Source organism: Oncorhynchus clarkii, chromosome 19 (genome assembly GCF_045791955.1).
Source record: "Oncorhynchus clarkii lewisi isolate Uvic-CL-2024 chromosome 19, UVic_Ocla_1.0, whole genome shotgun sequence".
In the NCBI taxonomy this organism is placed as follows: Eukaryota; Metazoa; Chordata; class Actinopteri; order Salmoniformes; family Salmonidae; genus Oncorhynchus; species Oncorhynchus clarkii.
Window position 1 is genome coordinate 31,213,938 of NC_092165.1, and position 15,062 is coordinate 31,228,999.

The 15,062-nt window shown below is 41.2% G+C and overlaps 2 protein-coding genes across 2 annotated transcripts in view; both read right to left on the reverse strand.

The window, feature by feature from the left end:
• Positions 1-4,002, reverse strand: part of LOC139375034 (F-box protein 34) — a 45,425-nt gene extending 41,423 nt beyond the window's left edge. Inside the window, exon 1 of the mRNA XM_071116404.1 lies at positions 3,732-4,002. The gene's annotated coding sequence lies outside the window, so the exon portion shown is untranslated. The remainder of the gene's footprint in view (positions 1-3,731) is intronic.
• A 1,119-nt stretch (positions 4,003-5,121) lies between these two features.
• Positions 5,122-10,544, reverse strand: LOC139374209 (galectin-5-like). Its single transcript, XM_071115231.1, has 6 exons — positions 10,513-10,544; positions 8,460-8,527; positions 7,976-8,317; positions 7,689-7,777; positions 6,661-6,829; positions 5,122-6,393 (listed from the first exon to the last, which is right to left on the reverse strand). The coding sequence occupies exons 2-6, from the start codon at positions 8,463-8,465 to the stop codon at positions 6,235-6,237; spliced, it is 765 nt and encodes a 254-aa protein (XP_070971332.1). The 5' UTR covers positions 8,466-8,527; positions 10,513-10,544; the 3' UTR covers positions 5,122-6,234.
• Positions 10,545-15,062: the final 4,518 nt, after the last annotated feature.

Consider the following 15,062-nt stretch of genomic DNA (forward strand, 5'->3'; position numbering starts at 1 on the left):
ACATGTAGCCTACACCTGTAGGGAGATTAGTAGTTCTGGGATTTATCACCTGGAAAATATCTAATAGGAGACATAACCTAGCCAGTTAGCTATAGAATATTGGCTTTGTAGGACAGCTGACTGAAGACAGGGCATTCAACTTGCAGTTGTTACTGTTTCTACGGTAAAATGTTAACATTTCAGACACTGGTTCTTGCAATTTTGGCATAACTGGGATTTCAAAGAAATCCTCTAGTTAGGCTAGCCGGCTGCAGCTATGCACAAGCTATACTAGCTAGCTGCTGTCAGCTTGGCTAAATACAGGTCAGCGCAGGCTTTAGCCAACACATTGAACTGAATTAAATGTACCATCTTGATATGGTGAGTCAGGACAGAAGAAGTCCTAAACTTCTCTACAAAAGCTAGGCTAGCTTTGCTTACCTCGCTGTTACTACTCACAACTGTACTGCCCTTGGTTTGTTGTGATTGAATGGCAAAGACACACTCACATAAAACCACACCCCCAAGACAACTCACGTTTGGCTTCAGTCATGGCCGCAAGCACTTAATGAGCAAGAAAAAAAACAAGGCCAAACCATTAAGGTCAGCGTCCCTTTAAAGCATAAATCATTGCGCATTTGCACACATTTGGGCCTATAGGCCTAACATGTGAGATGATTGATGTTGGACAGTTAGGCTAATGGGTTCTTCTGATGGGTTGACTGACTAAAAGGCCAAACAGACTGCCGATGAACGGTTAAAAGCAGCGGGTGGCTGTCCTATCACCTCTGACCACAGAACAGCTGCCCTCATTTTCTGTTAATTTCCCAACTATTCTACATGTTGAATTGTCACCGTTGGTCGACACCTAGCAGGTGATCTACTGCGCAAAGCTGAAGATTGTTATTGTGTCTTTTTCCGAATGTTTTACAGTAGTTGAGGTCATGGAGTTGCTGTTCAATATTGAAATCGATGGAGACAACATCCACCCTGAAACATCTGCTTCAATTCCCTGGAAGTGCCAAAGCCTTCTCTGGCTGTACAATTAACCACTGAACAACTCGCTCAATAATCAGGCACTAAGCCTACATCCTCATCCCAAACCACAAACGACAGAAGGAATAATTAAATCATAAACAGTTACAAGTCACAGACAGTAGCATGAGAATAGTTAGAAATAGGAAGAGTTCAGCATCATTGTACAACAACAATCTGTCACAAGAACTCACGGTGACTTTGTTCAAGAAAATGCTTTTTGCCAATTGGCTTATTGGACTTTATTATCCAACCCATTTTGAGTACTGCACTGTAGGAAAATCTTGTAACTACACCCTGTACAAATTAGCAAAACACTGCTGTGACACTGAACATCCCACATGGCAAAAACATACCCTTTAAAACCTCTCAGACAATTGACTTGTTAAATCACAGTCCAGGCCTAAGTACAAAGTTTGTGCTAAAAGCGTATTTGCAGGACAAACAAGTGTATAGGACTAATCATGTGTAACATAACCTTTAGCACTTCACAACAAGCAGCTGTTTACTTCTTCAAAAGATTGTCATTTTAAGACTCACAGTTTAAAATGGGAAGTGATGCACTTTAAAGCACAACCGTTATCGAAAGTTCTTCACTAATATTAAATATGGACATTTCCAAGTAAAAGGACCCATATGAGCACCAACATGTGAAGTTCATAAGAACATGTCAAATTGGGTGTCAAATGAAAGCTAAAAGTATATTTGAGAAATTAAGGCATACATTTTCCTACCATTTCCTATCCTAAAAATGTGAAATAAGCAAAGGCTTTGATTTCTGGTGAAACACATAGAAAGGGGGTCTTAGAAAGCTACCAGAAAAAGTGTTAAACGTATTAGAAATTGATCAAACACACTAATGTTGAAGTAATAACTAATATCAACACTTATATTTGGTTTGGGATAAATGATTTGCCTTCTATGTTTAAGGGGGGGGGGAAAAAACACTGCCTTACATAAATTGAATGGACTGTGTGCAATAGTGTTTAATATGAGTTTTTAATGACTACCTCATCTCTGCACCCCACACAAACAATTATCTGTAAGGTCCCTCAGTGAATTTCAGTGAATTTCAAACTACAAAAAAAATTGTTAGACCTCTCATTCGTGTCAAAACTCTGAGCAAGCATATACGACATGGGCAACATGTATCATTTAGAAGATTCGCAAGTTTAGTTATTAATGAGTTGCATAGACCTCTTTCTGTGTTTTTACAAACATTGCGCAGGACTGCGATCCGCGGAAGTTGGTGGCAGAACAAGGGGAGTTATAGAACGCTAAAATGGTTTTGAGTGCATTTCACACTACTTTTGGATTATAATTGGATTTCAAGGCTTGTATGAATGTCATGCTTAATATAATGTTTGTTTCATCATCGCAAATCAACTGCATTATACTTTTTTTTTAAACTACCAGTAAAATGGCTCTTTGGCTAGCGTTTGCTACAGCCTATATCAATGCGCGTTAGCATTCTAGCTAACAATTGCTGCATCCAAAATAGTTATTTAGCAAAGATCACAACCAACTATAATCTTAGCGACTGTTAAAAGCAAGAATCAAAACATTTGTAAGTGTATGAGAACCCCAAAAAGTGATTTTGTTTAATAGTAATAACGTACATCTAGGCTGTGTTGAATGGGCGCAGATGGCGATCTTACTGCAGCCAAGCGTCGTCCGCATCTGTGCGTGACGTTAGTACTGGAAAAGGGTATATTCATCCTCAAATCGAGTTGCATGTTTGCAAATCGCATTGAATGTCTTCAAATGTCAAGTTACAACCTTGCTACCGTTCAATTTTTCCACACATGATACAAGTTTGCGAAATGACACACTTGCAAATAATGATACAATACAAGCGTGGTTATCGACATACCATTCTAAAGTAGGCAAATGTGTATATTATCCCATTGATTAGTATTACCCATGTCAATAAATTAATAATTTAGGAAATGAGCTGTTTGGCTATTTAGCAACACCGCGACACACAACAGCAAATTGAGATATTTTCACACATTGCCACATTCATGTTTACAAAACGACGTGTTACCATCGTTCGAATTGGCTAATACATGTTTGAGCTTGTTGTTCTGCCTGTGCCGAAACTTACTAACGTTAGCTAGCTAGCTGTTAGCTTGCTAACGTATTGCCAAAACAAGGTAGAAGTTACCAAGGTGATTGATATATAGCTAACTAGTTAATGATAGCTATAAATTAGTTCGTTAAATTTAAGCAAAACGAGATGTCAACGTTTATAACGGTTGCTCCAATTGAAAAAGGCCTTTTGCACCAATGTACAGAAACACAACATCACAGCCAAGCCTTGAATCAAGGGTGTAGCAGTTAACTACCTATGCCATGGTGAGAAACTAATGGTAATGCCTATTCCGTAAAAAAACAAGTCCATAACGTAAGCTAGTTAACGTTGTGTGGACAAATATTTAGCGAACCAATTCCCTAAAGTGAAATGCAGAGCAGTCTTCCACGCCACCAACCTCGACTAGTAAGTAACGAACGTGAGCATTATTAATAGCTAGCTAACGTTAGCTACACAAATTCTAATTTAGCGAGGCAACTTGACGAGATATTTTAGCTAGTGACGCGCACAGCAATGTGTCAACTCAGTTGAACAATATTAGCTAGAATTTTTTTATTAATCCATGTAGTTAGCTACCTATTCTAGCCATAGTTAGAGTACCAAAGCAAAGGTTCAAGCTGACCTGCTGCTGCGAAAACTCGGAAATGAAAGGTCTCCAATCCCCTTGCTAGGAGCACTTGGGGGGCAAAGCAGCGCCGTCTTCACGGTTCAACAGAATCCTTACAAGAAATTATAACCGTATCCATACGGTCTTAATAACTATGAAATAAATGAGTCAAATCGTTCTCCTTTCGGTCGTATTGGTGCTAACGTCGTTAATGGATAGCTAGCCAGTCACTACTACAAAACTACTGGTGGAGGACGTCCACGCAGCGTTCTGACGTGCTTGGCTTGCTTATTCAACGCGCGCGCAAAAAGATCAAAGAACATACGGAAATTCATGCATAAGCAAATTACAGACACAATTATACTTATGCATTGAAAACACATGGTGAGTCAGCACTTTTTGGTTGCACCTCGAACTCACGTTGGTTGATCGTCCTACTACACTTCTTTCCATGGAACATGCAGTAATCTTTCATGAAAAGTTCAATCACTTTTATTGGTCATTTACATTTTGGGAATAGGCCTAGGGCCACTTGAGGAAACAAATGAGAAGACTTTTAAAATAGATTAGTTGAGCCAAAATTATAGGTTCTGAAATCCATATCAAGCCATTCCATAAAGCAGGTGCAAAAACGATAAGAGCAATTTAAAGTTCCAACCTTTATGAAGTTCACAGCAGTTTACACATGGGCATAAGAGTAATTTAATAAATAATCTGTTTTCAGTTTCCATCGAGACTGTCCATAGTTTCCATCATGAAAAATGTATCAGTGACCTGACTTCAGGATACTAAGGTGTCTTTGTGTCCCTTAATGGCACCCTAGTCTCTTTATAGTGCACTACTTTTGACAAGGGCCAATAGGACTCTGAAGTCCAAAAGTAGTGCACTAATATGGGGAACTGGGTTCCATTTGGGATGTATTACTTGTGCCAGCTTCCTCTGGTAGCCTACTGTAGAGAGGAATGTGATCAGTCAATGTTTTGTTTCCCCTCCAGTAGCTTTGATCAATCTTTATACTCATTATTGAATCATATACCGGAGGCAAGGTGCCATCTTATCTTAAAAGACATACAAGTTTTGAACTCGAGACTAGCTTCCTGTGAGGGTAACCCATTTTCATTGTGTGTAGCCTAGCCATACAGATCAGTGTGCCTGCGAGTACCTTTGTCAATGAAGCATTTTTAAAATGTGTGTGTGTGTATCGCAAGTGTACATCAACTTAAGGTACCATGGAGCTGTGTATTATTGTACACGTCATATTGTAAACATTTGCTCCACATCAGACTGGCCACACCCTCTCCTTGAGATATGAGCCACTCAGTTGCAGTTAGTGCTGCTATGACTGCCTTCACAGTCAACACACCCATTTGCCCCTGTCTTCTTGACACTGTCAGTTGTTGGGGGGGGGGGAGTAGTTAGATGTGGTCGGGCTGGTAGATTATGGACAAGAGCCAGAGGCATGCCGGAAACAGTGGCAGGGCAAAGTCCCAATGATGTGTCATGTCTAAATGCATCTTGCCAGTCTCGTCTTAAAAGATCTTAACAGCACAAGGGGTTCATTGCCGTGGGGTGGAGGGCAGCAAGGGCTGTAATGTTTGAATACAAATTAAAAGCCATTGTGAGAGTTTCAGGAGTGTTTTACAAGTTATGCCACATTGTGACAACACATCACTAAACATGAGAAACGCTAGTGATAGACACCAGCAGAAGCACTCCGTAGTCTGTAAATAGAGAACTGAAATAAATTCATCAAAGCAGAAATGTCAGTGGTGTAAATAGCATATTTTGTTTAGTGGCTAGTGAAAAGATGCAGTGTTGATTTAGTCAACATGCTCCTTCTGTAAAGTCAGTGCTTCACTTGAGATGATCATCAACAATATTGCTCAAAGACCCTTTCTTCCAAGTAAACATTAAGTGCTGAAGATAAATCACCACTCATGGAGAAACTATAGAAATCCTACATGACCAACAAGCAAAGTCTAGAAACTTGCTCATGTTTGCAGGGTTAAGGATTGGACTGACAGTGCGTCATTGACTAATGTAAAGTAATAGCCTAGGTGTTTAAGTTCCACTGTGTACAGGTAGGCTACAATTAGTTTTTACCCAGCCTATCCAAATACTAGACTTCTTGTGGTTCTCAAACATTTACATATCAACTCTGCCACCTAGTGGGATGCATTATACAATCACTCAAGACAACTCATGTATTGTCTTTACATGGAGAAAAATCTGCCAACACCACATTTATTGCATACAGTCTATACATTACCAGCTTACACAAATTACTTGAAGACCAAAGTATGAATTGGCCATGTACAAATTTCACTTATCAAAATATATTTTAACAGAACAGACCGGCCTAGTACAGAATGTGACAGTCCTAGTGGCTTAATTAAAGCTGGAGTCAAGCTACTGTACTTTTCTGTTTATAGACAATTAAGGGAAGTCTTTGGAATCATAAATAACTTGAGGCTAGGCCATGCTAGTCATTCTATTTCTATGGCTGGAACCAAACCTGCTAGATAAAGTCATTGATCTCCACAGACGTGAGGGTGACGTCATTGTAGATACCCAGGTGTTTGATTGAGTCGAGGTCACGGATGCGGTGTTTGAACTCCAGGAGGTGCGAGCTATTCACTGCCACCCTGAACTCATTGTTAGTGCACATGATTTTCATCTGGAAAAACACAGGACCACAAACTCATTATGCAAAATCAAAGACTGTTGATAGGAAATTAATGTCACTATACTGATCATACAACATTCATAAATAAACCTAAAATGACAACTGAAAAAAAATCTAATTAATATAGCGGTGTCCAAGTCTGTCCAAAATGGCACCCTATTCCCTATATAGTGCACAACTAATTTTCAATGACCCTGACCATCATAGTTTCAGAACTGATTTGTTGACATGAAGTGAACAGGAATGTAGATCCCTCACCTCAAAGGGCTGGCCCTGAGTGAAGGGGAAGTGGTTGTGTCCTCTCTCCTCTTTGCCCCATTTATTGCCAATCAGACTGTTCCTCACAATAATTTTCTTGCCATGGTCATCAAAGCGAGGGTTAATGTGCATGGCAATGTCATTCCCTTTGGTCAGGTTCAATGTGAACCTAAAAGGAGATAGTAACATTACATTAGTCAAGACTATCCTGACATTTACATTAAAATAAGAGCATGGTAGCTTATGTGCCAGTCTGTGCTATAATGTCAAACAATTTAGTTTGGCTTGACAATGACTAACGGAGTTTAGCGCTCAATCAGATCTGTGACCAGGCAAATAACATGAAGCGAGGATTTTGTGATAGACACTAGTTAAACGCATTTGTCTAAGTCAGACAACAGCATTATGTTTTATGAGGAATGCATGTTGTGCAAGCCATCTCATCAGCACTCAGATGTTTCCATGGTGATGTATGGGCTCCGAGACTGTGGCCATAGTTAGTGCTCTTGATTTGTGGTAGGTATTATTTGGCATTGAATTCATATCATTTGTTCATACCTCACCCACTGTCATTACATGACTGAAATTGCAATCAGTTGAGAACTATAAATAATGTGTCAAGATGCTCTGTTGGGATTAGGCTACTGTCTGCCAACCTTGATTATCTATGCAAATCTCTCTTTTTACATCACGATACTTATGAGTCACATTCTGACAAAAAAAAGATCAACCGTATTTGATCCTTAGCTTGAGCGTAGCCTTGTTCCAAATTGGTTTGTGCCATCATTTTAACCCCTTGTCATGCCAGGCATGTTTGATATGACAAGATTACACCGACAGACTGGTACCCAGGCTACAGTAGAAGAGGTTTGCAGGCAACATGTCAAGGTGGTATGCCAATCAAGTACCTATAATTGGCTACATGACTGAGATAGTAGTAACATTCAGAATCCTAATGTGGAAATGACTGCAATGGAGATGTTCACAAGTCACCTAAATTATAACTATATTTTGACGTGAAAACTGACATTTTGGCATTGTGGTTAATTGTCCCGTTAATGGTGATGACCATCTCGTCATAGCATCCGTTTGGCAGGTTCTGAACATATGGCACTTTCTGTTGGGGAAATAAAATGGGTCCGTTAAGAAAAAGAAACTATAAAAACTGCCGTTTCATTCAGACAGGCTTACACAAATATCAGAGTAGAGGTCTTGATCGCTGTCTGCCATAACAATAATGAACCATAAGAACCTTGTTCTTTGTTTTTCAAAATCATCATAACCAATATCTTCAGGATTAAACGTCTTCCTTTACCAGTGAATGATGTTGAGGAGCAGTAGGTTGGCTAGGCTGCCCTGGCCATGTTGTCTGGCTGGGCGGTCCTCCCCCTGGTTGTCTGGGCCAGGTTGGCTGGCTGGGCTGTACTCCACCTCCATATTGTTGCCCCGGCCATGAGGGTTGGGAAGGGTTTGGTTGTTGTCCAGGCCACATGGGGGTGGGCTGGCCTGGTTGCTGCTGACCAGGCCAAGCCGGTTGAACACCAGGCTGTCCTGGCCATGTTGGTTGGTTAGGTTGTCCACCAGGCCACACGCCCCCACCACCCTGCTGGTTGTTCTGGCCTGGACAGCCCGGTCCACCACCCAGAGCATCTGACAGCTACAGGGGAGCAAGGGGAAGAAGGGGGATGAGAGGATTGTGATGTGCACACATTTAATGTTTCAAGATGCCTCCCTGATTTATTTAAAATGCATGGATATTCCTGCACTAAACAAATGACAGAATTAAGAAAACTACTTACATTCATTTTATCTGAAAAAGAGGGTGAGAAATGTGAATTGTATGTTTCAAATACTGCAACCGCAGGTCCTGAGAGAAAGTACACTTAAATGTTAGTTTACATTAAACTTTAGCCTTAAACTTTGTCCACCACCCAACTTAATCTTTGGAACCATACCAGTCTTCTCACATAGCTATGACAGATACACTGTGTACAAAAGATTTGCATGATAAACTGACTAGGTGAAAGCTATGATCCTTATTGATGTCACCTGTTAGTCACTTCCGTGTAAATGAAGGGGTGGAGACAGGCTAAATTTAAGTCATGAGACAAGGATTATACATCTATAAAAAATTATATGGGGGTTTGGAAATGCAGACAATTACATTGATAGAAGCCACAATCTACTATATTAAAGCTGCTTCACTCTAAAAAAAAAAAAGATTGCCCTCTGAATGGCACACAAACAAATGGGCAAGAAAATATTTGTGCTTTTGAATGGGGTACAGTAGCTGCCAGGCACACCAGTTTGAGTGTCAAGCACTACAACGCTGCTGGGTTTTTCCACACTCAGTTTCCCATGTATCAATGTTCCACCACCCAAAGGACACCCAGCCAACTTGACAACTGTGGGAAGCATCCCTGTGGAACACTTGCAACTCCTTGTAGAGTCCATACCCCCAACAAATTGAGTCTGTTCTAAGGGCAAAAGCTGTGCAACTATTAGGAAGGCATTCATAATGTTTTGTGCACTGTGGATACATTACTGATAAGAGTACCGCTTTCTATACAGCATTGTAAGAATGTTGTCATGTCAGACCATATCAAACGGGGACAACCTAGGGTTGCTAAATTCCAGTAACTTCCCCCAATTTCTCTTTTTTCCCCACCACTTCAGAAATCCTGGTTGGAAGACTCCTGGAATTATATCAATAAGCATGACATCTGGGAAGTCACCAACCAAGACTTCTCAAACCATCGATTTTTAGGAAGGTTACCAGCATTTTGCAACCCAAGACCCATCCTATCCTCACCCCACACATGTCAGACCAGACCTACTTTGAGTCTGGAAATCTGGTTACCCAGACTATTCGCATTGCCCCCCCCCCCCCTTTTTTTTAAACACTGCTGCTACTTTATCTATGCATAGTCACTTTAAAGTCTACATTTTACCTCAGCTAACCAGTGCCCCCACACCGACTCTGTACCAGTACCCCATGTATGTAGCCTAGCTATTGTTATTTTACTGCTGCTCTTTAATTACTTGTTACTACACTTGTTTCTTAACTGCATTGTTGGTTAAGGGCTTGTAAGTAAGCCTCACTGTAAAGGTCTACACCAGTTGTATTCAGCACATGTGACAAATCTCATTTCAAATAAAATTGTGTGCCATGTTTATTTCAGCAGACAAAGCCATAACACCCCCTGCACACATTCAATTAATTTCAAAAGTAAACCAGCCAAGGTATTCATGTCAATATACATTTCAAGATTAGCCTACTTTCTGGATTCTGCGTGTACAGCATAGCCTAACAATTACGATGAGGATGAGAGAAGGGAAGTCTCAACTCTACTTAGAGTCCTAACAGGCTGTCACCGTTACATAATCAGACTGAAAACAGTGTGAAGACAAGAACTGCAATAGAAAAACATGCACATGAAACAGAGCAACAGGATGTTGACAGATTAACAATCATTCAGTCAGAACTGCTAAGAGTTTAGTGGAATGTTCAGTGCCTCATGGAAAGTTAGGGATCACAACACATGAATGGCAAGTGTCTGTTAAAACCTCTCTAACCACCATTTGTTATACCATTTCGCAATTGCCACTGATTAAAAAAGGTAGACTCAGCATTATGACATATGTGCAAAGAAAATAGCATAGTGGGTCAAGTGCCACATCAACATTGAATCTTGAGGCTAAATTTCTCAGCCATTTTGGTCCCGTACCTACCACTCTAAACAGTGTTTTCCAAACTCAGTCCTCAGGAGAAATCAGTATATCAATGCTGATGAATATCTCCATGCTAGAGTACAAGGAACTGACATATGAACACTGAATTCCTAGACCTACCTGTTGTGCTTTGATGTCACCGCGCTGCTCCCTTCATATGGCAGACATATACTAGAATTGGAGAGGCTGCGTGTCAGGGCGTATTTATACAGGTTTTCCCCCAAGGCCATGCCTTTATTTCCCTAATCCCTATATGGGAGATCACACCCTAATGCAGGGTTCCCCAAATGGTGGCCCGCGCACCGTATTTGGACCGTGGGTGATTTTATGAGGCCCCACAAGTTTTCTGTGCAAAAAAATGTAATGTTTTATTTCTTTATTTTTATTGCTGTATATAAAAGACTGTAAAAACTCCAGCAAATCAGCTCCAAGTGATTTTAATTTTCGAAATCTGTTCCAAAGTATTCCCACGCATAATATAGAGATATATGTGAACGTATAGGTTTGAAATGTTTATGTTTTAGTCAAATATTATATCTGTTTGGGCTTCTTGTGGCCAATTTGCAGTCTACAAATAATTTGTAGTTAAGTTCTGACCCCGACCATCCTCTCAAGAAAAAAATAGTCCCGAGGCTGAAACTAGTTGATGATCCCTGCCCTACGAAGCAACTTTCCCACCTGCATGAAAAGTATGTACAACAACATGACACAGGTTTGCATGTGTTGATTTGAGAATTATGTTTTTATAGTACAAGTTGTACTGTACAACTATCAAATAATGGTAATGTGAGATTCTTACAGTTATCTGTTAACTTTTTAGTTATGAGGGAAATGTTTCCATGGAAAGTTTATGTGTGTACACATGTTTTACACCTCTGGGAGGGTCTGTTTGCAGACAACCCCAACCACAAAAGTCTAATGCATACAGTAGGTGGGGGAAAATACGGTCAGTTTCTATGGCTTGTGGGTGTGGGTGCAGGAATGTTGTCAAGCAGACTTTTCTAATGTCTCCCTTGTTTGTAGAAGTCAAACAACAACCCACTCCGAGTGACAGATCTGTTCTGTGTTTATCATGGATACAGGGTGAGGTTTGTTAGCATTGTGATATATAGAATCTTTATGTTTGTTACTAGGTGTGACGTTTATACCCATCTACAGCTAATCCCTTACCATTATCAAGGCATCACCAATGAACAACAGCAGGCCTGTGAGAATGGGCAGGTTTAATTCAAACCAATCCTCAACATCATAAACCGAATTAATAGAACACAAGGGAACAAAGATGGAACAAGAACCAGGATTTGTCTGACATTCTGTTCCCCCTTCACATATTACTTTTAAGAATGAGCCCGGTGATGAATCAAACGCTGTATGATGCAGGACCCCACCCTGCAGCATCCATGCTGTTCTTCTCAGTGTAGGAGTGGCAGGCAAAACTAACACATACTGTACCCACATATAAGCATATTATTTGAAGCTTTAAATGAATACCCACTGATCTGATAGGAGTTTCAAAAACCCCTTTCATAACACACACCAAAATCCTGCTATATTAACATGCCTGCATTTTGATACCAGCTTTTTCATATATCTGAAAGTCATGATTGCTGCATTTTCAGACCCTGTAACCAAAACAGGTTTCAGGTCTGTGGGAATAGTTCTCAGCTTTTTTGCAGGTAAATTCATTAACACTTCCATTGTTTAACACCTCACTAATTTGAACTGCACACAGCCCCCATGGTTTAACACCACCACCCACCTCTCTCAATTTGCCAGTCACCCACTGATATGTATAAAAGGGGTCTACTTGCAATAAGTGGTAAATAAGAGGCTGTTTGAAAGGGGGTCATATAAACATATATATTTATCTGCAGGTAACATACTTCTGTCTGAAATGGGTAAAAGAGTCTCACACTGTCCCTACACTGGCTTCCTGTCAAGGCAAGGGCTGATTTCAAGGTTTTACTGCTAACCTACAAAGCATTACATTGGCTTGCTCCTACCCATCTCTCTGATTTGGTCCTGCCGTACATACCTACACGTACGCTACGGTCACAAGACGCAGGCCTCCTAATTGTCCCTAGAATTTCTAAGCAAACAGCTGGAGGCAGGGCTTTCTCCTTTAGAGCTCCATTTTTATGGAATGGTCTGCCTACCCATGTGAGAGACGCAAACTCGGTCTCAACCTTTAAGTCTTTACTGAAGACTCAGCTCTTCAGTGGGTCATATGATTGAGTGTAGTCTGGCCCAGGAGTGTGAAGGTGAACGGAAAGGCTCTGGAGCAACGAACTGCCCTTGCTGTCTCTGCCTGGCCGGTTCCCCTCTTTCCACTGGGATTATCTGCCTCTAACCCTATTACAGGGGCTGAGTCACTGGCTTACTAGGGCTCTTTCATACCGTCCCTAGGAGGGGTGCGTCACTTGAGTCGGTTGAGTCACTGATGTGATCTTCCTGTCTGGGTTGGCGCCCCGCCTTGGGTTGTGCCGTGGCGGAGATCTTTGTGGGCTATACTCGGCCTTGTCTCAGGATGGTAAGTTGGTGGTTGAAGATATCCCTCTAGTGGTGTGGGGGCTGTGCTTTGGCAAAGTGGGTGGGGTTATATTCTTCCTTTTTGGCCCTGTCCGGGGGTGTCATCGGATGGGGCCACAGTGTCTCCTGACCCCTCCTGTCTTAACCTCCAGTATTTATGCTGCAGTAGTTTGTGTCGGGGGGCTAGGGTCAGTTTGTTATATCTGGAGTACTTCTCCTGTCCTATCCGGTGTCCTGTGTGAATTTAAGTATGCTCTCTCTAATTCTCTCTTTCTTTCTCTCTCTGAGGACCTGAGCCCTAGGACCATCTGACATGATGACTCCTTGCTGTCCCCAGTCCACCTGGCCGTGCTGCTGCTCCAGTTTCAACTGTTCTGCCTGTGATTATTATTTGACCATGCTGGTCATTTATGAACATTTGATCATCTTGGCCATGTTCTGTTATAATCTCCACCCGGCACAGCCAGAAGAGGACTGGCCACCCCTCATAGCCTGGTTCCTCTCTAGGTTTCTTCCTAGGTTTTGGCCTTTCTTGGGAGTTTTGCCTAGCCACCGTGCTTCTACACCTGCATTGCTTGCTGTTTGGGGTTTTAGGCTGGGTTTCTGTACAGCACTTTGAGATATCAGCTGATGTACGAAGGGCTATATAAATACATTTGATTTAATTCATTCATACAGTTGTTTGCTATTTCGCATCCTCTCCAGCACATAGAGTTCAAGTTAAGTCTAAGTTCAGTCTAAAGTCCATTTTGGCAAGGGCTTTCTGCCTGCTGTGGGTTAGGTCTATAAACCTTGTCAATTATTTGAAGAGACACCCTTGTTCATTAGTCCATACTTGTATGAAAGAACATCAGACACTATTTGAATCAAAAAATATTTCCTTTAAAAAAGATAGACAGTTTACATTAATAAAACAAATTGTACCAGACATTAATTTCTTTGCAAACATTGTCTATATTTCACTTCATTCTGTCACACAAACAGAAAATCTGTAGGTGATGGAAGATGAATGACAAGTATGAACGTTACAAGGGCACAAGGCAAGACCCAGGTGCAGACTCAGGAGGCAGATGGTTGGAGTCTTAAATGTTTATTAATCCAAAAAGTGGTAAGCAAGAGAATGGTTGTGTACAGGCAAAAGGTCAAACCAGATCAGAGTCCAGTAGGTACCGAAGGGTAGGCAGGCTCTAGGTCAGTGCAGAAAGAATGGTCAGACAGGCGGGAATGGAGTCCAGAAAACAGGCAACGGTCAAAACCGGGAGGACTAGTGAAGAGAAAAAGGAGTACAGGGAAATCCACACTGGTTGACTTGACAAACATACAAGACAAACTGGCACAGAGAGACAGGAAACACAGGGATAAATACACTGGGGAAAATAAGCGACACCTGGAGGGGGTGGAGACAATCACAAGGACAGGTGAAACAGATCAGGGTGTGACAGAACGACAACCAAAGTGACTGACAACTGCTGTTCAATAACTGCACTAATAAAGTGTCCTATATATCAAACGTAATGACCTTTATCCCTAAAATATACTTACTGACCTGGACACTTAACAGAAATACAATTTCCTGTCACAAGTAGCAAATTACATCCCTTGCCCTAAGACAGAGAACATTTCTGTTGCAGACAGGTTACATTTCAGAAAGATCAAGTTTGTCAGTGTTCTTGCACTGAGCCTGGCATTATGAGGGTGCATGATGAGGCCTCCATGACTAAACTCTCTCTCCACTGGGGCACTGGTGGCAGGCACAGCCAAACCGGTCATTGCTACGTGCTTGAGCCTTGGAAAGTCTTATGCATGGATTCTCCAAAAATCCAAGCAATCAACTTCATTTTCATCAGAAAATACTTGAATGTAGCGAATAATCTCTGCTCTGACATTACTTTGTCTCCTTTCTTCTTGCGGATCTTGTTGCGGTAGCCAGAGAACATTCTGGAGGGTTTGGCAGGTGGTTGTTTCTTCTTCACCACTACTGTTATCCTTAACGGTGACTTTCCGTGCCTCAGCCAAACAAGGTCTGAATATTTTTTTTTAATTATGTATATGATCAAGAATATAACAGTATACATTCTACATAAAAAAAAGTGACATAGAAAATGTTGCATGTTGCAATGCATTGTACCTACCAATCAGAC

What these genes read in the sequence shown, in the direction of transcription:
- LOC139374209 (XM_071115231.1), bottom strand. An exon ending in CTCCTCAACATCATTCACTG is followed by an intron (nt 7,778 to 7,975) that starts GTAAAGGAAGAC and finishes TTTCCCCAACAG; the next exon opens with AAAGTGCCATATGTTCAGAA. An exon ending in CTCAGGGCCAGCCCTTTGAG is followed by an intron (nt 6,394 to 6,660) that starts GTGAGGGATCTA and finishes GTGTTTTTCCAG; the next exon opens with ATGAAAATCATGTGCACTAA.